The following is a 26463-nucleotide window of genomic DNA, read 5'->3' on the forward strand; positions in this document are numbered from 1 at the left end:
AACTCACAAAACCTAATTTTCCTAGGAAATAGTTTACCTCTGATAGCCTCTAATGGTGGTACTATCTTAAAGAGTCTGGGATGTTTGGGGGCATTCTTGTGTTTTAAATCTACACCTTAGAAAATATCATAGGGAATTCCTTGGCCATCCAGTGGTTAGAACTCAGTGCTTTCATTGACATGGCCTGTGTTCAATCCCTGGTTGGGGAACTAAGATCCCACAAGCGGGGCCCGGCCAAAAAAAAAAATCACAAAAAGGGGTTATACTGATGCAGCTAGAAAATCAATTCCTGGTTTACCTAATACTTCTTATTCAGTTATTCTAATAAGACACAATGAACTCTCCTATAGGGTTGCTGAGATCCAAAAATAGGGAATTCCCAAATTATTTGCACTGTACTCTTTACTCAACCCACAGCAATCATCTATTTATATTAATGAGTATACTCCTTATCATTTATTTTATTTCTTTATAAATTTATGTATTTATTTTTGGCTGTGTTGGGTCTTCGTTGCTGCATGTGGGCTTTCTCTAGTTGTGGTGAGCGGGGGCTACTCTTTGTTGTGGTGAGCGGGCTTCTCGTTGGGGTGACTTCTCTTGTTGCGGAACACAGGCTCTAGGTGCGTGGGCTTCAGTAGTTGTGGCACGTGGGCTCAGCAGTTGTGGCTCATGGGCTCTAGAGTGCAGGCTCAGTAGTTGTGGCACATGGGCTTAGTTGCTCCGTGGCATGTGGGATCTTCCCGGACCAGGGCTTGAACCCATGTCCCTCCCCTGCATTGGCAGGTGGATTCTTAACCACTGCGCCACCAGGGAAGCCCCTCCTTATCATTTAATCACAGCTGTCAGCTCTGGAAACACCTTTGCTAAGGGAAAGCCTTTAAATACTGTAAAGCTTGTAGTATTGGGTTGACAACCAAGAATGTGCAGTGTGCTCACAGTTTCAGTAGGACAATGGAAGGTAAATTGTGGGCTCTAAGATCCATGTAGGGTAAGTGGAGGAAAAATCACCCCAAGGAGAAATCTACTATATAAGAAGATCTAAAAATTCTGCATACTCTTAAATTTTTTAATATTGTTTTATTTTATATATACATTTGCATATAATAAAATGCTCAGACCTTTAATGTTCTTTTATGTTCAGTTCTATGAGTTTTGACAATTAAATATATGTACGTGTGTAACCGCCACCCAAAACAATATATAGAACATTTCCATTACCCCAGAAAATTTCCTCGATCCCTTTCTTGGCAAATCACCTCCTCAACAAGAGCACTTTTTTGACTTCAAACACCAAAAATCAGTTTGTCTGTTTCTGGACTTCATATAAATGGAATTGTACAGTTCATATTCTTTTGCATCTTTCTTCTTTTGCTTAACATAATCGTTTTGAGATTCATCCATGTTGTTAACTGTGTCAGTAGTTCATCCTTTTTTTGTTATTGTAGAATTCCATTGTATGACTTGTCATAATTTGTTATCCCAGTCTCCTGTTGATGGACATTTGGGCTGTCTCCACTTTTGGGCTATATACAAATAAGGCTGTTATGAACATTTGTGTACAAGTCTTTTTGTGGACATATCTTTTCATTTTTCTTGAGTAAATACTTAAGAGTAGAATTGCTGGGTCATATGGTAGATGTACATTTAATTTTATAACAAATTACCAAACAGTTCTCCAATCTGGTTGTATCATTTTACACTCTCACCTGCAATGAGAGTGACAATTGCTGTACTTCCTTGTTATCACTTATGGTTGTCAATGTTTTTGATTTTAGCCATTCCAGTGGGTATGAAATGGTATCCTGTTATGATTTTAACTTGCATCTCCCTGATGACCTATAAATTCCAAAGTATTTGAAAATAACCCTTGGTCAAAGAATGTATCACAGGGGAAATTAGAAACTATTTTAAACTGAAGGAAAATGAAAAACAAAACATAACTAAGTTGTAAGATACAGCAATAACAGTGTGCTTTATAAAAATGCTTTATTACAAAATGCTTATATTGGGAAAAAAAGGAAAAGTGTAAAATTGGTGATCTAAGCTCTTACTTTAAGAAGCTAGAAAAGAACAAATTATATCCAAAATAAATAGAAAAAAATAATGAATATAAATCAATAAAATAGAAAATGGACAAATGATAGAGAAAATGTAAGGTCAAAAGTTGGTTCTTTGGGAGGATTAATAAAATTGATAAATCCCTGGGACTTCCTTGATGATCCAGTGGTTAAGACTCCAGGTTTCCACTGCAGGGGGCAGGGGTTCGATCCCTGGCAGGGGAACTAAGATCCCCATATGCCGCGCCACAAAAAAAAAAAAAAAAAAGATTAAATGTCTCAAACAGCATTTAAACAGAATAAAAATGTAAGACTAAAATAGGCATATATTTTTTAAATATTGATAAATTCCTAGCAAGATTTAGCAAGAAAAAAATAGACAAAACACAAATAACCAACATCAGGCATAAAAAAGGAACACCATTTTATATATATATATATTTTTTAATTTAATTAATTAATTAATTTGGCTGCATCGGGTCTTAGTTGCAGCACATGGGATCTTCATTATGGCATGTGGGATCTTTTGTTGTGGCACACGGTCTTCTCTCTCATTGTGGCCCCAGGGCATGTGGGATCTTAGTTCTGCAACCAGGGATGGAACCTGCATCCCCTACATTGGAAGGGAGATTCTTAACCACTGGACCACCAGGGAAGTCCCTGGGGATCCCATTATAGATGCTACATATAGTAGAGGAAAAATAAGATATTATGAGTAACTTTATTCTAATAAATTGGATGACCTAAATGAAATGTACAAATTCCTTGAAAAACACAACTTATCATAATGGACACATACATATGAAAGAAATTAAGTTTATTATCAAACTCTTTCTGTAAAGAAAACTCCAGGGTCAGATGGCTTCACTGGAGAATTCTATCAAATATTTAATGAAGAAAAAAAACAATCCTACACATACTCACGCAGAACATAGAGGAGGAACACTTTCCAATTTATTTTTATTTTGTTTATTTTATTTTATTTTTTTTTTGCGGTACGTGGGCCTCTCACTGTTGTCGCCTCTCCCGTTGCGGAGCACAGGCTCCGGACGCGCAGGCTCAGCAGCCATGGCTCACGGGCCTACCCGCTTCGCGGCACGTGGGATCTTCCCGGACCGGGGCATGAACCCGTGTCCCCTGCATCGGCAGGCGGACTCTCAACCACTGCGCCACCAGGGAAGCCCTCCAATTTATTTTATGAGGCCAGAATAACGTTGATATGAAAAGTTGACAGAGATATTACAAAAAAAGAAAATTATAAACCCTTATCCCTCATGAACATAGATGCAAAAATCTGATCAGTCTTTGATATAGCAATTTCATTCTTAGGAATTTATACCAAAAAGCCCTCTTACAGTTGTACAAAGATCAACTACAGAATATCCACTATAGCAATATATTTTTTTCACTATAGCAATATATATTTTTTTAATTTATTAATTTTATTTATTTATTTATGGCTGCATTGGATCTTCGTTGCTGCGCCCGGGCTTTCTCTAGTTGCGGCGAGCGGGGGCTACTCTTCATTGTGGTGCGCAGGCTTCTCATTGCAGTGGCTTCTTTTGTTGCAGAGCACAGGCTCTAGGCGCGCGGGCTTCCGTAGTTGTGGCACATGGGTTCAGTAGTTGTGGCTCATGGGAGCTGGAGCAGAGGCTCAGTAGTTGTGGCACACGGGCTTAGTTGCTCTGCGGCATGTGTGATCTTCCCGGCCCAGGGCTCAAAACCGTGTCCCCTGCATTGGCAGACAGATTCTTCACCACCAGGGAAGCCCTATAGCAATATATATATATATATATATATATTTTTATAGCAATATTTTTAATGGTAAAAATTGGAAACAACTTACATATCCCCCAAAATGTGACAAGTTAATTAAATATGGTACATTTATATGATTGAATATGTAGCCATTAAAATATAGTAGACATATGTCTTGACACAGGAAAATTCACCATATATTGTTTATTTTAAAAGTAAATTATCAAAAATTTCAGGTGCTTTCACCACACACACAACAAATGAGGAGATAGAGATGTAGTAATCATAACACTATGTTTATGTATATCAAATCAACATGCTGTACATCTTAAGTACATAAATTTTTTTTAAAAAGGTAGATTACCAAATAGTATAATGGCATGACCCTACATTTTCAAAGAAAAATATGTATATATATATAATGGAAAAACACTGAAAGGACATAAGCCAAATGCCAAAAATGGTTAATCATTGGATGATGGGAGTATGGTTGACTTTTATTTCCTTCCTTTTACTTATCTGTATTTCTTGCAACAAATATATATTACTTTTTAATATAAAAACGTTATTGCTGAAGAAAAATTTTTAAAAATCTGACCAATGGGCATTTTTGTACCTCTCCCATCACAGTTCTCAGGAAGAAAAGATTTAGGACTTTGGACTCTTCCTCTTCACCTTCAACCTAAAACCTATGCATCTTGGGCGACTGGACACAGCTTTTCCCTCCTTTGACTCACTGGGTCCATGGTGGCCCTGCCCTATGGGTCCAGCCTCTACTCAGTAGATGAAGCAGTACAAGTTTTGCTGCTGATGTATTATGTGACTTTTGGCAAGATTCTTTTCCTTAGGGACTCCAGTTTCTCCTCTCTTAATCAATGATCTTCAAGGTCCCTTCCAGACAGAGGAAAGAACAGATTTAGAATCAGAAAACCTTGGTGGAGACTTGAGAATGTGGGCATCACCTGCCAGGAAAATATTCTTTACTATTCTTCCGTGTTCCCAGTGTCTCCAGACAGGTAAAAAGCACCTCCCAGCCCAGGCCTTATTAAACCAGTGAGCCTTATATTTCACTAGTCCTGGTGCAGGGTTCGACACAGAGTAGTTGCTCAGTGAACTAGCCTTTTGCCTTCATCTTCTAAAAACAACCCCAAAATAGGTTTTCTAACCTTGCATTTGATGGTGATTTGAACGCAAGGTTGGTTTTAATTACTGGAGCACACGTTTTGCAAGTTTTTTGTTTTTTTTGTTTTTCTCCCTGAGGTAACAGCTACAGTGCCTATTTGTAACAATTTACCAAGCAGAGCACTTCTCCTGACATATCAGTGGCTGAGACATTCAAACTGTCTCTCAGCTGGGGCCTTTGTCGGAAACACCATCTCAGGGCTGCCTGCGGCGTGCTTGTACAACCACATTCCCGCAGGTGCCCAGGCTGTTGCCACGCGGCTTCCAGGGAGGGATCTGACGAAACTCTCGACTTCAGGGAAGTCCCAGCTTTGCCACTGTGGAGCTGTGTGACCTTGGACAAGTCCCTTCCTCCTTCAGGAACATTGCAATGGACCTAAGCGCTCTTCCCGGGTCCGTCTACGCTCTGGGGATGGTCGGGTGATCTGAAAAACATTCGCTTTTAACGTTTATTGATCTCAGATGTCACGCGAATGAGGGACCACAAACAAGTAAGGGACTCATCGGTCGTAGCGAGCGAAAGAGCTTCTGCGACCCGCACCACAGGTCTCGCGAGATCTCCTCCTTGCGCTTCTCGGCGTCATCGTCTCGGCGGCCGTGGCAGCGACGGCGACAGCGCGTAAGGTACTCACAGGGGCGGCCCGTATCCCTCCGCCGCCGGCGCGGCCCAGCCCTCCCTCCCCGGCCCGCCAATCCCCGCTCTCCCGACCTGCCCCTCGGCCTGGGCCCACCCCGCGCTCCGCCTGCCCCACCCCGGCGGCGCCGCCCGCCCGCGCGTCCCTCGGTCCACCTGCAGCAAGCAGTCCCTCCGACCGTCCGACCCAGAGGCGCCGGCCGAGCCCGAGGCCTGGGCTCTTGCTCCCTGGCGGAGGGATCCGCGGCGGCTGAGGAGGCGGCGCTGAGCCTAGAAGGAAGAGGCAGCTACCGCGGTGGCGGCGGCGGCGGCTCGGGCGGCAGCGCATAAAGGGGCCGCCGCCGGGTGATGCGGTGACCCCTGCGGCAGGCTCAGGAGCCGAGTGGGCCACGGCCCCAAGTCCGTCCCGCCGGACCCGCGCTCCGGAACTCCCCATCTTCTCCGGCCGACCCGCGATCACCGAGGCGGCCTCGCGCCCCCTCGTCCCTTCCCCGTCCCTCCCCTGCCCCTGTTCCCGCCCCGGGGGCCGCCTCCACCTGCCTCCCACGATGGCTCTGAAGAGAATCCACAAGGTAAGCTGCCAAAGGTCGGCTTTGGCGGGTCGGGCTGCCGGGTGGGTCGGCTGAGCAGGTTGCGGCCTGCATTTCCCGCCGTCGCCTCCGCCGGGCTCGCAGCTTCTTTGGACCCGGCTGCCGGCGATGCCCCGGCCGGGCTGCCTTCACACCCCACTCCCAGTGATGGCGCCCACGGAGGCCCGGGCGCGCTGCCCGCGCTTAGGCCGGAGGTATGTTCGCCGGCTCAGCGTTCCTTCCCGGCCTCCTCTCTAGGCCCCGCGTGGTATGGAGTCCCAGGGCCTCTCCCCGGCCTGGGACTGCTGTGCCAGAGGGCCATTGTCCGGCCGTGCCGGGAGGGGGTGCTGGGACTGGGGCGTTGGGCGGCCCCATCGACGGAGGTCGAAAGGGCTCTATGCCCCATCTCTGCCCATAAAACCCCTACCCCCACTTGCCTAGGCTTCCTCCACAGAACCGCTTGAGCTTGGGGCCCGTATCTCAGGCAGACTGAGGAAGCCTTTTTGTCCGATCCACAAATATTTCTGGAGTTCACTTGCCTCTTAGTGGCCGCACGCTTCGGTCCACTTAACTCTTCCAGAAACTGTTAAGAGTAGGAAGTTCAGGAGGAAATAAACATGACTTTTATGAGGCAGGAGGGAAGTAGAGGGAGAAGCGTTTTATTCCTTGAGGTTGCCAAATGTAGTCAGAAACTGACACTTCAGTTTGCAGGAATGGATTTAATAGAAAACCTGTTAAATTGTCAAGGGTAGAGGTAGAAACCTGAAAATTGAAAACCACTGGAGAGAATTTCATAAAGTTTCTTTTTACATTCTCTTCGCAAAACGGATTTTAACGCTTAAATTAGGTGATATGTTCAGGGAGATCCTTTTAATGTAGGAGGTATTTTGCTACCTTTTTCCATTAGGAAGGATTTCTTTGCCCTTTAGGATGAAGGGTTATTTATTTGTAGTTGCCTCTACAGAGGTTTTTCTAATATTGCTCTGGAGTATGGGTTTAGCTTAAAGTTTAGGGTTTTTTCCCTTCCCTGTAATATTGTAACCTCCTATTACCTCTCACTATCTTTTTTTCCTTCTTCTCAGAAGTGGGGAAGCGGCACTGGTGATTTTTGTTTGGTGTTTCACTTGGCTACTTGGAGAGGCTGTATTAAACCTCTAGCCAGTAAGAAGTAGATACTGGGATTATCCATCCTAAAGGATGGGATAGAGATGCAAGGGGAAGAGAACCAATTTTCACCTTGCCTTAAACTCAGTGAAAATGCAGGTTTGGTCAGTTTAAACACCTCAGCTCAGCAGCTTGTCTTCGTTTCATTCTTGATCAAAGACCTTTAATGTGGAATTAATCCCAATGGTTACTGTAAATTAGGTTAGATCCTCACCAACTTCTTTTGACTTTGATTTCTATCAGATGAAAAAGGGCAGACTTTAGACAGAGTAAATCTACTAAAATGAAGCCGGTTATTTGTTAAAAGAAGCTTGAACTTTAAGCAAAGATCTCTTAACCATTTAAGGAGCAGGAGCACACTGAGGACAGGTCTTCCAAGTAAATAATACATATGCATTTTTAAGGCTTTAAGGAGTTATGAGATTTTAAAGACTAATTGAGAAGTTATCAATTCAAGATTATACTTGTGGAAGATTGTGGCCTTGTTTTTAAAACCTGAAGAAGAGTGAGTATAATGTGCGATCACTTACAAATCAAGAAATGTAGCCTTTAATCTCTACTCTGATATGTATGTTATGGAGGTTTTTTCAGAAAAGGAACTAGCACTCAAAACATGCATTTTAATCTTCTAATATCCTTGCCTCCAATAATATGATTTCTTTTGAATACTACATGTTCTCTAGATTTTCTCTAAAAGATGCCCTTATTAAAATTTTAATAAGGAAAATCAAGTGTACACAATGATAATTTGAACTTTTAAAACTCAGTATTAACCTTTTTTCACCTGGTTTATAACCTAGAGCCATCCTCAAAGTATGGCTCAACTTCTGAGACTGCCAGGGATTAGAAAAATAAAATTTATTTTTGATGTACATACTAGTCATAGTCAATAAGATTGTGAAAACAAAATGGAGATTTTTTTCCCCTAACTTTTTGTATGACACCAATTTTAAATTGAATGCAGACTTGGGTAAGACCAGTCCTGTCTCACCCTCAGCCCTAGTAATGTATCTGCGATGGAATCCCCCAAAGACATACTTGGCTTACATAACTGATCTTGGTCTTGAACCTTCCCAGTTGCTATTCTCTGAGAAAATAGTTCTGCTTAAATACCTCTCAACTTCAGATATCATGAACTACTGCATCTGGGTTCTAATAAAATTTTATTAAGAACAAATACTTTTGACATGTGGCATCTTTAGGAATTCAGTATCTTGTGTTTCATTGACAGAGGGAAATAGTGTTCTGTGAATCTGACAGTCGTTTAAATGCCATGACTTTTTTGGAAAAAGCTTTTGGTGGACTTTATTTTGATATATACTTTAAGGTCAACTGACCTATGCTTTAACAGAGTTTACCAAAGAGGTTTCATTTTGAACATCCATTGTAGTTCTGTGCAGGGATTGGGACCCTTTGGGATTGTTCGTATCTACACCAAATGGCCCCAGCCTGCTACGTTTTGAGGTTTTCTGCTGACATTATCAGTCTTCAGCTTTGATTTTGATGCTTTGAGTGTCTGCCTCTAGCAGCACCACCCCCAGCCCTTTTCCAGTTGGCTGCCTCTCATCTGTTGTGGGCTGGGAAACCAGATCACTGAGCTTATTAAAATTATGTCTAAAATAAGATCCAGTAGGCTCTGAGTGAAGAGGGCTTCATGTGTTCTGTGAACTGTGTGGTCTGACTGATCAGAGACCTTTTTTTACTTGCTTCCTGTTTTTCTTCTTTACCTTTGTTATACAGGTGCAGGAAGCTTTTTGTTGCTCTTAGCGTGCCATAATATTGAAATACAAGGTTAATTTCTTTATTTTGAGGAAGGGTAAAAGGCTGAATATCATGATTCTTTGAAGAATTGAAGACAGACCAAAGTTAAGATACTAAAAAGCTCTTAACAATGATAGTGCCTTGTACATTTTAATGGTGTCGTGCTAGTTATAGTTAACATTTGGAATACATAGCTTTAATGCCAGGGCTATCACTTGATTTACTGTATTTCTATGATTAAAGGTCTTAAGGCCCCTGAAAAGCCCAGTCAGTCAATTTTCCAGTAAAATAAAGATTTCAAACTCTGATGGCTAGGCAGGTGACCAAAGTGAGCAAAGAGAATTGGAGGGAGCTAGAAATTGCATGTGCTATTAGAAGAGGGCAGCTGCTATTCAGCTCCCTCCAAATGTTGCTATTGCCAGGATCTGTGCCCAAAGTTGCCAGATTTTTTTTTTTAAGGGAAGCCACAAATCCAGATTTTTGGCAGCCAATTCTAATTAAAAACAACAAAACCAAAAGACACCACCACACTTTTTTGTAGATTGGTAGGCACCAGTTTAGTATATGAATTAAAAATAACCGAAGATTGAGGTTCAGCAAGTAACCAGGAGTGTAAGGATTAAATCATTTAAACCATACTTTGTCTTTTTAAAAGTGTCAAAGTATTGTTTTATGTAAATGGGTACAATTAAGTATCAGTAGTTTTTTGTAAACTTCTAATTAACTTCTTTGGTGAAGTTTTATATGGTTATAGTCATAGGAAAAGCCAATTTAGTAGATGCATTGATCCCATGGTAGGAGTTTACATCTTAACTCTTAACTTCATTGTGATCCTGTTTCATGTTATGAATCATCTTTCTGTAGACTATATACTTTCAAAATGTCTAAGATTGCCAGTTACCAAAGGGTGATTTTTAAGGATATGGGAAAGGAGTTGTAACATTTTAACAGTTCTAATTTTAAGATTATTTTAAAATACTGTACTAGAAGTGTGATATCATACATTGCATTAATCTTATCAGAGGTAAGGATCCAGTGAATTCCAGTCAAAATGATGAAACAAATTAGCAAATAGTCTTGAGTATTTGGAACTTCAGTATAATAAATGGTTGACAGAAGATGACTGTTTGAATTAGTTTTATCTTGGAAAGCAGACATCCTTTTTATTTATTTATTTATTTGGCTGTGTTGGGTCTTCGTTGCTGCGCACAGGCTTTTCTCTAGTTGCGGCGAGTGGGGGCTACTCTTCGTTGTGGTGCGTGGGCTTCTCATTGTGGTAGCTTCTCTCGTTGCAGAGCACGGGCTCTAGACGTGCGGGCTTCAATAGTTGTGGTACACGGGCTCAGTAGTTGTGGCTTGCGAGCTCTAGAGCACAGGCTCAGTAGTTGTGGTGCACGAGCTTAGTTGCTCCACGGCATGTGGGATCTTCCCGGACCAGGGCTCGAACCCGTGTCCCCTGCATTGGCAGGCGGATTCTCAACCACTGCGCCACCAGGGAAGCCCCAGACATACCTTCTTACTCCAAAAGATAAGCTTCTTGAAATCTCAGGGAAGATTTTTATTTTTTCCTTTAGAAAAGGATTTTTTGTTTCGCAAAGGTTCATTGAATTGAGAAACTTTATTTGGCTCTTCTGGGTTGCTGTTTAAATGTAATTTAAACAGCCGTCATTAACTTAATAAATCTAGGGTTTTTTTTTAAGTCTCCCAGTGTGTATTACTGTACTGCTGACTGACAAGGAGGAAGTTTTGACAAAGCCCAATTCTGGATATTTTAGTCCAGAGAGAGAGGGCTGCTAAAATATCCTAGGCAGTTCCCAGGATAGGAATACCTGACTCATGCCTGATGCTGCCAGCAACCTCTGCAGCCTCATCCCAGAAATGAAGGAGCACACTTGTTTTTTCTGTAGAAATAAAATTTTGGTGGTTAGGTTCCCAGACTAACCTTCAAAATCATGTTAAACTATGACATAGGAAATAAAGTACCATTTGTTCTTTTGTCTGCACAGTCAAGTGAAATTTCAAGTAATAGAATCAGAAAATTTTAGCACTGCATCACCTCTCAGAGCTACTGTCTGAAAAGGCCATGTGACTTAGTAGGGCTGGATAAAGAACCTGGGTTTTTTGACTGTGCCCAGTGTCTTTTCTGGCAGGCCCTATACTCGTAGATAGTCGTTAGGTATGTAAATCCAGAGGATGCAGTCTTTTTCTTTTGTTTGAACAATTGGATATTTAAACTATGCCCTGGAACCAGAATATTTTTTCCTCAACATCTCTTGTTATTGTTGGAGAGGTGTCTATGAATTCCCTTAAAACTATGTAGATTTTGGGGGGGGGCGGGTTTCAATGTTTTAATTCCAAAAAGCAGAAAAATAAGAAACTATGCAAATTTTTGATGTTCTGTCCTCCATCTATCTTTCATCATAGTCAAATGGTTTTTTTTTTTGTTTTTCAAATGGGTTTTTTAATCTCTCCAAAAGACTAAGAATCACTGTCCTGTCTCCTTAAACATTCTGTTTTAATCTCAGTAGGTGACCCAATTACCTATTCTGTAGAGGAAATAGAAATTTGTGTGAATTCTTTCAAATTTCCTTTGAGGCTTTTAAAAAGAAAAAGAAAAACCAAACACCACAGCTACCATCTTTAGAGTACTCACTCTGTATCAGAATGACTGAATCTTCTGAACAACCCTATGAAAATTCTGTTCTCCCCAGGTTAGAAGAGAAAATGGAGATTTGGAGAAGTAAACAAACTTGCTTGTGATTATATGGCTATGATAGGAAAAGCCAGGATTCAAATGCATTCGATCTTGACTATGGAGCCAGCCATTGCTCCAAGTATATACCTTAGTCATTGCTCTTCTTCCCTTTTGTCTCTGAAGAATCTATACTTTACCCATTGCAAGCTAACTTTTTTTTCATCCTATTCTTTTTGCCAGGTCCTTGCTCTCTAGTAATTGTCCCTGCTCTCCTAGTTCTAATCTCTTCTCTGACTCTCCTAAGCATCCAAACTTGTCTAAGACTTTCCTCATCCTAAAAAAAAAACTTTTAAACTCTCCTCTCCCCTAGAGCTGATTCCTTTCCTTCCTCCTCTTTATCCCTTCCATCTCTGGCATTTCAGTGCCAAAATTCTTGACAGAATAGTGTCTGTTCACTGTTCTGGGACTGTTCAGTAAGGTCACTGATGATTACTTAATTGCCAAATTCAATGGCTACCTCAGTTTTGTAACACTTAGTGTGATTATACTCACATTATTACTCACTTCCCTTAACTTTTGATAAACTTTCTCCTCCCTTCTCATATCTAGTGTTCTAATAACGTTAGTATTTCCTAACGTTATTAGAACACTTTTCAAACTAATATTATTTATGGATACAAACAAAAGTTCATGAAATAATGCACACTTGGATTAAAATTGACAGCACAAATGGCTGTCAATTAGGTAAGCTAATTAACATAATCAATATATAATATACAAGCACAAAAATAGGTAAATTAACTTAAAAACAAAATATATTAAGATGAAACATTATTCATTGTCATTTTGCTATAAAGTAACAAACACCTAAAGAATAGTATTTTAAGAAAATGAAAGGGATCCTCATCAGGTGCTGCACTAAATGTGTTACTCTTGGGAATTCCCTGGCGGTCCAGTGGTTAGGACTCCACGCTTTACTGCTGAGGGCCTGGGTTTGATCCCTGGTTAGGGAACTAAGATCCCACAAGCCGTGTGGCATGGCCAAAAGAAAAAGACGATGTGTTACTCTGTATTGTTTTCATTATAGTATAATGTGAAAATTTTTTCAGGCAGGTGCACTACAACAAAAGAAAGAATTAAAACTGCATGTTTTGCAATATTCATGCAATTAGGCCACTACCAACATTATTAATTGTCTCATGGGCAGACAGATCACCTAATTAAAAAATAAAAAGTATATGCTTTGCTCATGTTTATTTTAAAATAATCAGGTTTTTCGGGCTTAAGAATCAAAGGACTCTGCTTTTCATTTAAAACTTCCATGGGACTTCCCTGGTGGCGCGGTGGTTGAGAGTCCGCCTGCCGATTCAGGGGACACGGGTTCGTGCCGCAGTCCGGGAGGATCGCACATGCCATGGAGCAGCTGGGCCTGTGAGCCGTGGCCACTGAGCCTGCGCGTCTGGAGCCTGTGCTCTGCAACGGGAGAGGCCACAACAGTGAGAGGCCCGCGTACCGCAAAACAAAACAAAACAAACAAACAAAACCCTTCCATATTCTAGCTATAAGTCCATGGGGAATGTAGAAATATTTAGTATTCAATAAGCTTTGATTAAATAACTTCTCAAATATATATTGAATTATGATAATAAACAGGATAGTTCACTGAAGTCAGGTAATACCCATGGTTAAATGCTGTTTATGCATCGGAACACATATAATTTGCTTTGTGGTGTGCAAGTTTCTTGAGGCAAATCATTGCTTTAAATTTGTGGAAATATGTAGTATTTCTTAAAGACATATTAAAAGTAGATAAAATTTAGGACAAAAAGATTGCCATTTTTATTCCTATAATACATGTTAGTGTCTCATGAGAAATATTAGTGTAATTGAAACAGTTCTAATTGATCTTTCTCAGAATTATTTTCCTTTAGTCTTTGTGCTTTTCCTTATGCCTTCTCAACCCACTCTCTCCTCCTGAATTCTTTATTCATCCTTGGAGATCCAACAGACTGCTTCTCTGTGAAACATGCCCCAGTAATGCAGGCAGTAGGATTCTGCTGTAGAACTGTTTCTTAGTATGTAGACATGATTGATTATTACCCCCTCTAGACTGAGCTCTTCTGGGCAAAGTCCCTGTCTTACTTATTATATTCCCAGTACCTGATGTATAGTAGGCATTCAGTTTTTGCCAGCAACATTTAATGAAAGTCAACAGCAAGTGGTATAGTGGAAAAAAATAGTAGGATTTTGGAGCAACATGCCTACTGAGTCATGTTCTAACCCTGTGGCCTTAGGCAAGTTACTTCACTGATTTTTTTTTGGCCTCAGCTTCCTTGCCTATAGAATGAGGATAGTGTCACATACCCTGCAAGCCTGTGGGGGATGAGTAGAAAGAAAATATGGACCATGTAAAAGATAGTTTTTTGTTTTTTTTTTAAACTTATTTATTTAATTTATTTATTTTTGGCTGCGTTGGGTCTTCATTGCTGCACGCGGGCTTTCTCTAGTTGCAGTGAGCAGAGACTACTCTTCATTGTGGTGCGCGGGCTTCCCATTGCGGTGGCTTCTCGTTGCGGAGCACGGGCTCTAGGCGCATGGGCTTCAGTAGTTGTGGCACGCAGGCTCAGTAGTTGTGGCACGCGGGCTTAATTGCTCCGCGGCATGTGGGATCTTCCTGGACCAGGGCTCGAACCTGTGTCCCCTGCATTGGCAAGCGGATTCTTAACCACTGTGCCACCAGGGAAACCCAAAAGATAGTTTTTAATATTAATTACCACTGGCTTAACTGCCCAGTAATGATGACCCATGAAATTGGTAGAATCTTGAAATCTTAGGTGTCAGTGTTAAGTGTCTGTTTAGCATTTCACCTTCATTGGTACCCCAACCAAGAAAGAAAAGGGAAAAAAATATACCCTGATGTTGTAAGGTGATGTTTTCTAATATTTCTAAATGAAAAAAGGGACCGACTTCCAAATTTTTTCTTCAACAAAGTTCTAACTATTGTTATCTTAATACGTTTTCAATAAATGTGATACTTTTGTAAGCCTAGACGTGAAAACAGTTCTCTTAACATAATCTTGTAATAGAAGTATCTGCTGCTGTCCTTTGAGCATGTCCCCGCACCACTTGTAGAACATCAGTGCCTATATAAGTGATAGCACTCCTTTGCCAACTTCTTAAGGGCGTATAGCAGATAAAACATTTGAAATCAAAGCTGAATTTTACAGAAGCTGCAGTGATAACAGTTTAGAAATAGGTTTCTTAAAATAATAGTATGCTAATGGGAGTGAGTGATTTTCTTTAGATTAAATGTCCTCATTTATACCATCTGTATTAGTTTCATAGGGCTGCTGTAATAAATTACAAAAAACTGAGTGGCTTAAAACAACAGAAATCTATTCTCTCACAATTTTGGAGGCCAAATGTCCAAAATGAGCATACCTTCAGGGCCACACTCCCTCTGGAAGCTCTGTGGGAGGATCCTTCCTTGCCTCTTCCAGCTTCTGGTGACTGTAAGCATTCCTTGGTTTGTGGCCGCATCACTTCAGTCTCTGCCTTCATCTTCACACTACCTTCTCTGTGTGTGGTCTTCTCTTTTATCTCTTATAAGGACACTTGATCTTACACTTAGGGCCCACCCATGTAATCCAAGATGATCTTATCTCAAGATCCTTAATTTAATTATGTTTACAAAGACCCTTTTTCCAAATAAGGTAACATTTATAGGTCCAAGTAATTAAGATGTGCCACATACCGTTTTAGGGACCATTCAATGCTGTATACCATCTAATCCCCAAATTCTAATAAAGTGACTGCTGTAATTACAGTTGGGCTTTTCTGATTTTGTTTTTATCTTTCTAAAATTTTGAAACAATCTCAAACCTACCAGGGAAGTTGCAAATACAATACCTAGAACATCTTTTTCTTTAACCATTTCAGAGTAAGGTGCCAACATGATGACTCATCAACCCCAAATACTTTAATGTGTATTTCTTACAAAATGGACATTCTGCTACATAATCGCAGTATAACCATCAAAATTAGGAAATTTCCATTGAGATACTACTGCTATCTAATCGTCAGACTCCATTTAAGTTTTGCCAGTGGTTCCAATAATGTCCTTTATAGGAAAGAATCCAGTCTGTAGTTACTTGTTGCATTTAGTTATCTATCTCTAGTTTTCTTTAATTCCTTAGTCTTTCCTTTGCTTCATGACCTCAACACTTTTTTTAAATTAAAGTGTAGTTGCTTTATGACCTTGACACTTTTAAAGATTAGAGTCCAGTTATTTTGCAGAATGTCTCTCAGTTTGTGTTTTTCTGATATTTCCTTGTGATTAGATTTAGGTCATGCATCTTTGGCAGGAATGTCACAGAAGCAATGCTATGTCTGTCTCTACATCCTATCAAGTGGTACATGATTTTGGTTGGATTCTTTTCATTCCATCCTGTCAGGTGGTATACAGTTTCAGTTTGACCCATTACTGAGAATTTTCACTTCCATCACTTGATTAAGGTGATATCGACCAGGTTTCATACTGTAAAGTTACTCTTTTTCCTTTTGTAATGAGTAAATAATTTGTATGGAGTTGCTTTGAATATATGTACTTCTTCTGTTTTTACTCTTTATCTATTGCTGCATAAGGAAATACCCTAAAACTTAGCTGCTTAAAACAATAAACATTTATTATCACATAGATTCTGAAGATTGGGAATCCAAGAATGGCTAAAAGCTGGGTGGTTCTGGCTCAGGGTCTTTTTTTTTTTTTTTTTTTTTTTTTTGCGGTACGCACGGGCCTCTCACTGTGTGGCCTCTTCTGTCGCGGAGCACAGGCTCCGGACGCACAGGCCCAGCGGCCATGGCCCACGGGCCCAGCAGCTCCACGGCATGCGGGATCCTCCCAGACTGGGGCACGAACCCGCGTCCCCTGCACCGGCAGGCGGACTCCCAACCACTGCGCCACCAGGGAAGCCCTCAGGGTCTTTTTTGAGGTTGCAGCCAAGCTGTTGCCGAGGGTTGCAGTACTCTGAAGACTAGAGGATCTCCTTCCAAGCTCACTCCGTGGTTGTTGGCGGATCTCAGTTCCTTGTGGGTTGCTGGACTTACAGACTCATTTCCTCCCCACGTGGGTTTCTCCGACTCAGAGCTGCCTGAGTGTGCTTAAGACATAGCAGCTGGGTTCCCTCAGAGTGATCTAAGAGAGATAGAGCATCCAAGTGAAAGCCTGTAGTATCTTTTATAACCTAATCTCAGAATCGACAGGCGTACCATCACTTCTGCCATGTTCTGTTGGCCTCACAGATTACCCCTGGTACAGTGTGGCAGGGAAGACTGCACAAGGGTGTGAATACTAGGAGTTCAGGATCGTTGGGAGCCAACCTGGAGTCTGGGTGCCACGCTGTTACTCAAAAATTTTAACTTACTCATTTTAAAGTTTATATTTGTATGGACTCATGATTTCCTATTTTATTCATGTGGGTTTTAATAATTTATTATTATTTACTTTAATCCTCAAATTGTCCCCAGTTTGCTTTTTTCCCCATCATTTGAGCACTTCTTTAAGTTCTGGCACAAAAAGATGTTTCCTGCATTTTCTTCTACCTTCCCTGCTCTAGCTCTGTTATCATCTATTTTTCCAAGGATCCCTTGGTCTTTTTAGTGGTGAATGGTATTTAGAAACCAAGATCTGGATGCTAGGTATGCTCATTGCTTTTGGAATCTCACTGTTTCCAGGCTTTCTCAGTGTAATCAGTGGATGTAGCTAGGGGAATATGTGTATGTATAGATTTACTTTTCTCTATATGTATCAAAAACCATGAGTTCACACCGGTGCCTCTAATTCCAGTCCAGTACCATAGGGTTCACCCCGTATTTTTTCCTTTCAATATTGGTATTCCTTTTCTTACAGTGAAAAACCTGGCTTCCGTTAATGTATTTACTCATTTGATCAATTCCCCTGTGTATAATCAACTTCCCATTGCTGTGGCCCACCTGCATAGATACGATTCTTTGTCCCCGTCTCTCCTAGGGATGCCCTTCTTAACTCTGTCCTATCTTGGACATCCTGCACTGGGTCATGCCCATTCCCCTGTGGATAGCCTATTTTAAAAAACAAATTACAATATAGGACTTGTTTGACATAAATATTTAGATTAAAAACTGTTTAATAATGCTAATTGTTACTTAAAACACATATGGAAAAATCAATCTAGTGATTGTGACCACATGCACTTTTCCCAGTTAGGGAATATGGCATTTTCTATAGCCCATTTTTGGAAAAAACTAAAACCATAATTTTAGTTTAGTGTTATTATTATGAGACAATTTTGATAATTATACTAGTAACCTGTATAAACTAGTCTCCATTCTTAGAAATAGTTGGAAGGAACCATAATTTAAAGTCCCGAAACTTAATCTTTTATTATGAAGTATTTTTATGTCTACAGAAAGTTTTAGATACTGATGTGACCAACACCTAGGTACTTACTATCCAGTTTAAGATTCAGACCTACCTAATTTAGCTTCAGTGTTAAAGTTTAGTCAGGAGCCATGGCTTCTTTTGGTAATTTATGAGCTTGGGATCTTTGCATATATTTAGAAATATTCATGTTTTGATAAAGGTACATTGTTGTAAGTAATGGGGAATTACTTGTGAAACCTCCCCTACTTTACCTATTGCATCAAGGCAATACTATATCATCACTGAGTTAAGTAGTAGGCTAGATTCCTGTCCATTGAAAGGTTATTTATACTTTAAGCATTGTGTTTCACTTTTGTTGACTAGAAGTAATAAAATCCACTTTGAAGTAATTGAGCTTACCAGGAGTATATCATACATGCTTGTGAGCTCTTTTTAAAATTGTGAATTGCCATGATATTTATATCCATTTCAAGGTTGACTTGAAATCATTGCCCACATGTTTAAAACACTGATTAAATTGGTTTAAAACAGAAATTTGAATTCCTTTCAAAGAGAAATAGTTATACCATTTATTTTTATCACTACAGGGCAAATCTCTAATGAATAAAAATTTGTTTAACTTACAGTGACAATCCCAAAACATGCTTATGCAATATTTTTTTTCAGTATATCCAAGTCTTATTTCAGTTCCTCTATTGTTGAACCTATAACTTGATATGAAAATTAAATTGTATGAGGTCACATAAACCATTAATACAAGGTTAAGAAGATTGTTCAGACTTTGAAGAACAACTTGAAGGTAACAATGTAGTGGCATTGGATCATGAACATGACTTGATCTAATCTGGGAGTGTGAGGTAGGACCACCAGTGTGGCACTCCTTTTACTTTTTTTAAATTTTACTTATTTATTTTTGGCTGTGCTGGGTCTTCGTTTCTGTGTGTGGGCTTTCTCTAGTTGTGGCGAGCAGGGGCCACTCTTCATCGCAGTGCGCGAGCCTCTCACTGTCGCGGCCTTTCTTGTTGCGGAGCATAAGCTCCAGACGCGCAGGCTCAGTAGTTGTGGCTCACGGGCCTAGTTGCTCCGCAGCATGTGGAATCCTCCCAGACCAGGGCTTGAACCCATGTCCCCCGCACTGGCAGGCAGATTCTCAACCACTGCACCACCAGGGAAGCTCTCCTTTTACTTTTATAGTCTGTACTTTCATTGTCTTCTGGCTTCCAGTATTGCTGTTAAGTCCCAAACTATTCTGATTCCTGATCCTATATATGTGACCACCTTCCTTTCTGGAAGCTTATAGATTTTCTTTGTCCCCAATGTTGTGAAATTTCATGATGTTTGGTGGTGTAGGTCAGTTTTCACTTATTTTACTCAACATTCAGTTGGTCTTTTTGAGTCTTTATTTTTTAATATTTATTTATTGGCTGCATCGGGTCTTAGTTGCAGCACGTGGGATCTTTCATTGCGGCACACGGGCTCTTTGTTGCAGCATGCGGGCTTCTCTCTAGTAGTGGCATGCAGGCTCATTAGTTGTGGCACATGGACTCTCTAGTTGCAGCACGCAGACTCCAGAGGGCGCAGGCTTTGTAGTTGTGGCACATGGGCTCTCTAGTTGTGGCGTGCCAGCTCCAGAGCGTGTCGGCTCTGTAGTTGTGGAACGTGGGCTCTCTAGTTGTGACGCACAGGCTCAGTAGTTGCGGTGCACAGGCTTAGTTGCCCCTCGGCATGTGGGATCTTAGTTCCCTGACCAGGAATTGAACTGGCGTCCCCTGCATTGCAAGACCGATTCTTAACCACTGGACCACCAGGGAAGTCCCTGAGTCTATCTATATGGATTTGCTTATTCTGGACCTTTCATGTAAATAGAATCATACAATATGTGACCTTTTGTGTCTGGCTTCTTTTGTTTAGGCATAGAGTTTTCAAGGTTTAGCCAAGTTGTATATATCAGTAGTTAATTTCTTTTTATGGCTGAATAATATTCCATTGTATGAATTTACCACACTTCCTTTTTCCATTCATCAGTTGATGGGCATTTGGGTTGTTTTCTTTTTTTTTTTTTTTTTTTTCCCGGTATGTGGGCCTCTCACTGTTGTGGCCTCTCCCGTTGCGGAGCAACAGGCTCTGGACGCGCAGGCTCAGCGGCCATGGCTCACGGGCCCAGCCGCTCTGCGGCATGTGGGCTCTTCCCAGACCTGGGCACGAAGCCGTGTCCCCTGCATCGGCAGACGGAATCTCAACCACTGCTCCACCAGGGAAGCCCTGTTTTCATTTTTTAACTATTAGAATGATACTGCTATGAACATTTATTTTAAAATTTTTGTGTTAACGTATGTTTTCATTCCTTTTGGATATATACCTCAGAGTGGAATTGCTGGATCATATGGTTAATTTATTTTTAATTTTTTTGTTTCCTTCTAAGAATTTTATAGTTTTAACTCTTACATTTAGGTATTTGATCTGTTTTTTCCAATTTTATTTTATTTTATTTTTTTTTGCGGTACGCGGTCCTCTCGCTGCTGTGGCCTCTCCCGTTGTGGAGCACAGGCTCCGGATGCGCAGGCACAGCGGCCATGGCCCACAGGCCCAGCCGCTCCGCAGCATGTGGGATCCTCCCGGATCGGGGCACGAACCCATGTCCCCTGCATCGGCAGGCAGACTCTCAACCACTGCATCACCAGGGAAGCCCCAATTTTTTAATTGTTGTAAAATACATATAAGATTTACCATTTTCACCATTTTTAAATATACAGTTCATTGGTATTAAGTATATTTGTATTGTTGTACAACCGTTACTACTCCATCTCCAGAACTCTTTGTTTTTCAAAACAGAGAGTCTGTTTTCAAAACAGTGACTCCTGATTTCTCCCTAGCCTTTAAGCACCCACCATTGTACTTTATCTCTCTATGGTTTTGACTGGGTTCCTCATAGAAGTGGACTCATACAGTATTTCTCTTTTTGTGACTGATTTATTTCACTTAGCACAGTGTTCTCAGGGTTCATCTATGTTGTCAGAGTTTCCTTCCTTTTTGAAGGCTATTTACTATTCCATTGTATGTATATACCATATTTGCCTATCCATTCATCTGCTGTTGGACACTTGGGTTGTTTACACATTTTAGCTATTCTGAATAATTCTGTAGTCAGCATGGGTGTATCTTTTCAAGACCCTGCTTTCAGTTATTTTGGGTATATACCTAGAACTGGAATTGCTGGATCATATGGTAATTATATTTATTTATTTATATATAATTAATTTATTTATTGGCTGCGTTGAGTCTTCGTTGCTGCCTGTGGGCTTCTTCTCTCTAGTTGCAATGAGTGGGGGCTACTCTTCATTGCGGTGCACGGACTTCTCATTGCGGTGGCTTCTCTTGTTGCAGAGCACCAGCTCTAGGTGTGTGGGCTTCAGTAGTTTCAGCACGCGGGCTCAGTAGCTGTGGTACGTGGGCCCTAGAGCGCGCGGGCTTCAGTGGTTGTGGCTCGCGGGCTCTAGAGCGCAGCCTCAGTAGTTGTGGCGCATGGACTTCAGTGGTTGTGGCTCACGGGCTCTAGAGCCGAGGCTTAGTAGTTGTGGTGCACGGGCTTAGTGCTCTGCAGCATGTGGGATCTTCCCGGACCAGGGATTGAACTCATGTCGCCTACATTGGCAGGCAGATTCTTAACTGCTGCACGACCAGGGAAGTCCCCAGTAGTTTTATTTTTAGTTTTTGAGCAACTACCATATTGTTTTCCACAGTGGCTACACCATTTTACGTTCCCCCTCCCCCACCACCGTGATGCATAAGGGTTCCAAATTCTCCACATCCTCACCAACATTTACTATTTTCTGTTTTTGTTTGTTTGGTTGGTTGGTTGGTTGTTTTTTTTTAATAGTAACCATCCTGATGGAATGAGATAGTGGCCTTTAATCCATTTTTAAGTTAATTTTTGTATATAGTTTGAGATAGGAGTCTAAGTTCATCTTTTTCATGTGAGTATCCTGTTGTCCTAGCACCATTTGTTGAAAAGACTGTTCTTTCCCACATTGAATTGTTTTGGCAGCTGTGTCAAAAACCAATTGGCCATAGATGTATGGGTTTATTTCTAGACTCTCAATTCTGTTCCATTGACCTATGCCTGTTCTTACGTCAGTACCGTACTGTCTTGAATACTGTCGCTTTGTGTTAAGTTTTGAAATCAGAAAGTGTGAATCCTCCAACTTTGTTCTTTCCCAGGATTGTTTTGGTTTTTTGGATCCCTTGCATTCCCATATGAATTTTAGGTTGTGCTTGTTGTTTCTTTTTTTAAGAAAAAGGCATTTGGAATTTTGATGGAGATTTCGTGGGATCTGTAGATAAATTTGGGGAGTGTCTGGACTAGTCTTGCTGTATTTTCTTTTCTATCTTTTATCCACTTTTTGAAAGACTTTCTCATTCTCAGAATGTTTGCTTGCTTGTTTTAAGGATTCTGCTCTTGTTTCATGGAAGTAGTAGCATCTCTTAGCTTTAAGGATATCCATGATAGTTTTTCTTTTGTTTTGACTTTTTCTTCTTCCTTCATGGACTTTGTTTTCTCCTGCTTCTTTTTTTCTTCACATTATTTTGGTCTTTATCTTTCATGTTGAAGATGAATCATGTTGAAGATGGCCAGTATCCTTCATTGTCAGTTGTTGATCCTTATTTTAGAGTAAAACACTGATTAAAGGGTCTGAGCATGTGGGGGTGAGGTTTGGCAACTCTGGGACTTAATTTATGGTTTACTGGCAGGGCTGTTTCTCCAGATGAACCACTGATGTCCGTGAATTGTATAGATCTTTATCTTGTGCTGGTCACTTTTTCTCGAGAAGAATCTTTTAATCTGCCTGGAAGGTATAGGCAAAGCTTCCAGTGTTCTCAGGACCGTTTGGAACAAAGTGTGTATGTAAACATTCGCTTAACCTTCCTGATTTCCATACATCATCCATGCCATTGACGGTGCTTAGTGTCCCTCAGTCCTGAGAACTTATGTTGTATCCTCTCTGGAGAACAAACCTCTGGTTTGCGTGGATGGGAAGGACATTCACTGGTGGAATCAAGGAAGTGATCTAGATATCACTTTTAGTTTTAAGTTTTATTTTTATTAGTTTTAAGATTTGTACCCATAAACAACATATAGTACTGTTTTAGACGTCAAAATTTACATAGATGTCTTGGAAATGTATACATTTTAAATAACATGCATTTTCAATGAATACAAATATGCCAACAATATATTTTAAAATTTATTCCACCTATAATAGACATTTGTTTCCAAGTTTTTGCTACTACAGATACCAAAGCATCAATATCCCCATACAAATTTCTTGGTGCACATAGGTGAGAGTTTCTCTTAATAGTCAGTAGAATTGTTTGGTTATAGAGTCTGGTGCTTTTTAGTTTTGTAAGGTAATGCCAAATTGTATGGCAAAGTTTTTAGACACCCAACTATAGGATATGCGAGTTTTTAATTAACTTTTTTTCTTAAAAATTTTTCATTGTTATAAATATAATACACTATATAAAAGTACACAAAACAGATGTCTAATAAACTTCAGTGAAATTTTCAAACATATCCAAACATTGAGTATTCTATAACATATCACCATGTGACCCATCATTTTGTGTTTATTCTTGATTACCTCTTCCACACTTACTGGATTATTTTAAATCCAATCCCAAATGTCATATCATTTTATCTGTAAATAATTCAGAATGTATTACTGAGAAATAATGCAGTGGTTCTCATTGGGGGTGGTTTTGCCCACCAGGTGATGTTTGGCATTGTAAACACTGTTAATTGGCACAGCTGGGAGGCTACTGGCTGCTACTGGCATCTAATAGATAGAGGCCAGGGAGCTACTGAATATCCTACGATGCAAAGGACAGCCCCCCACAGCAAAGAATTATCCTGCCCCAAATGTCAGTCATTTCCCAGATTGAGAAACCCTGAGATAAGGAAGTCTGAGGTACTTTCAATGGTTCTTCTGGAACACATGCTATTGTATTACACCAAAATTTATATTTCTAGGAATTGTAACTCTGAAAGAGCAAGCACTTGAAAAGTCATAAAATACAAAACCCCTGTGGATCTTACCATCTTTATGTAGCTGATAAAAGTATTGGACATTTACATATTTTTTATTTTTATTATTTTTTAAATTTTATTTTATTTATTTATTATTGGCTGTGTTGGGTCTTTGTAGCTGTGCGTGGGCTTCCTCTAGTTGTGGTGAGTGGGGGCTACTCTTCGCTGTGGTGCGTAGGCTTCTCATTGCGGTGGCCTCTTGTTGCGGAGCACGGGCTCTAGGCGTGTGGGCTTCAGTAGTTGTGGCACGTGAGCTCAGTAGTTGTGGCTCGCGGGCTCTAGAGCACAGACTCAGTAGTTGTGGCGCATGGGCTTCATTGCTCCACGGCGTGTGAGATCTTTCTGGACCAGGGCTTGAACCCATGTCCCCTGCATTGGCAGGCGGATTCTTAACCACTGCGCCACCAGAGAAGTCCCTACATGTTTTTTAAATAGTTTGTGATTTTCTCCTAGATCAATATGTAACGTTTAAAAATGGCTGCTCTCTTTAAATTTAGCTAAGATGGGTAGCTGATTATTTACCTTATTATTGAGGTTTTAGGTAAATATTTATACCTGCTAAGATTAAATATTATTTGGTTTTATAAAGGACCTTGGGCAAAATACTGGGATGCCAAATCTGAAGGGATATGGATCACTTGAAATAAACTACTTTTATCATGACTTTACCCCTTAACAGTATTTTAAAATATTAAAAATATTTCTCTTGGGCCAGTAGCTTCCAGTAGCAGGGTAGGTTGGGGGGGAGGTTGTGTGTGTGTGTGTGTTTGTTTATTTTAGTATTTAGCAAAATTAGAAATTTGGTATTGTTTTGCTGCGAAACTGGTATGGTGATAATTGTTGGAAGGATCTATTATTGAGCCTATTATCTTTAGAGACTACATAGGGGTATTTATCATTTAGCTTTGCTGTATAACAAATGACTCCAAAACTTAAAACAACGTGATTTATTATTTCTCAGGATTCTGGATTGACTTGGTGGTTTTGTTTCATGTGTTATCAGCCAGGGTTATCCCTGTGGCTGTGTTCAGCTGGCATCAGGGTTAGAAGATCCAAGAAGACCTCTCTCACGTGTCTGGGGCCTTGTTGCTGACTATTGGCTGGAATGTGCTCCACTGCCCCCTAAATGGCCTTTCCAGCAAGATAGCCTGGACCTCCTATGTGGTAGCTTAGAGCTATGAAAGAGCAGGAAGAAAAGCTGTCAAGCCTCTTAAACAGTAGACTTGTAACTGACATGGTGTCATATTTATTTAAATTTTTTTTGGTCAAGCAAGATCCAGGGCAGCTGGGATTCAAGGGGAAGGGAAGTAGACCACTTCTTGATAAGAGGAGTGGTATGTTCTTACAGGGAGGGGAGAAATTGTTGGCACCCATCTTTGGAGATTACTTACTGCAGGGGAAGTTGTAGTAAGTTTTGTCTTAGTACTAACATACTTCTTGGATAAGGTCACCTGTTAAAAATTTAATTCTGTAGTAGAATTTTGCCTCTTTGGATTCATTAAAAACAGTTCTAAATGGTTGGGTAATATTAACATTTTTTCCAAATGTTAATTCAAAGAAATTTTTTATGAAGATTCGTTTGGCCAGTCAACAGGAGGAGGGAAGAAGGGAAGAGTAGAGGGTAAGGGAAAGGCTTGTTGGATGTGAAATCTAAAAATGTGATTGTTTTGAGGAGAAGTATAACCGTTTACTTGGGTCCTTGCCTTTTCCTGTCAAAATAAACTTCATAAGCTGCTTTGTTTATTTTTTTCTTTTTTCCCCCCAAATTTATTGAGATATAATTGACACATAACATTGTGTAAGTTTGTTACACAGTGTGGATTTGATACTTACATATTGCAGAATGATTACCACCATAGTGTTAGGTAGCACCTCCATCATGTCCCATAATTATTTTATTTTATTTTTTATTTATTTTTTGGCTGCACCAGGTCTTAGTTGCAGCATGTGGGATCTTCACTGAGGCACGCAGGATCTTTCATTGTGGTGTGTGGGCTTCTCTATAGTTATGGCATGTGGGGTTGTTTTCTCTCTCTAGTGGCACACAGGGTCCAGAGCGTGTGTGCTCTGTAATTTGCAGCACGCAGGCTCGCTAGTTGAGGCTCATGAGCTCAGTAGTTGTGGCAAGCCAGCTTAG

At 40.5% G+C, this 26463-nt stretch overlaps 1 protein-coding gene and 1 long non-coding RNA gene across 3 annotated transcripts in view; one reads left to right on the forward strand and one right to left on the reverse strand.

Annotated features, from left to right (window-relative positions):
- Positions 1-3079: 3079 nt before the first annotated feature.
- On the reverse strand, positions 3080-5725 carry LOC132517113 (uncharacterized). The gene is made up of 3 exons (XR_009539589.1): positions 5110-5725; positions 4432-4706; positions 3080-3827 (listed from the first exon to the last, which is right to left on the reverse strand). It is a non-coding gene; the product is annotated as an uncharacterized LOC132517113 (long non-coding RNA).
- Positions 5726-5730: 5 nt separating this feature from the next.
- Positions 5731-26463, forward strand: part of UBE2D2 (ubiquitin conjugating enzyme E2 D2) — a 59613-nt gene continuing 38880 nt past the window's right edge. The window contains exon 1 of one of the 2 annotated variants that reach the window (XM_060143724.1): positions 5731-6203. Coding sequence is in view for 1 of the 2 variants with exons in the window: in XM_060143725.1 (XP_059999708.1) it covers positions 6180-6203 (24 nt within the window). In the remaining variant the exon portion in view is untranslated. The remainder of the gene's footprint in view (positions 6204-26463) is intronic. The other variant, XM_060143725.1, reaches the window with a different exon arrangement.

This window comes from Lagenorhynchus albirostris, chromosome 3 (assembly GCF_949774975.1).
Source record: "Lagenorhynchus albirostris chromosome 3, mLagAlb1.1, whole genome shotgun sequence".
Lineage (NCBI taxonomy): Eukaryota > Metazoa > Chordata > Mammalia > Artiodactyla > Delphinidae > Lagenorhynchus > Lagenorhynchus albirostris.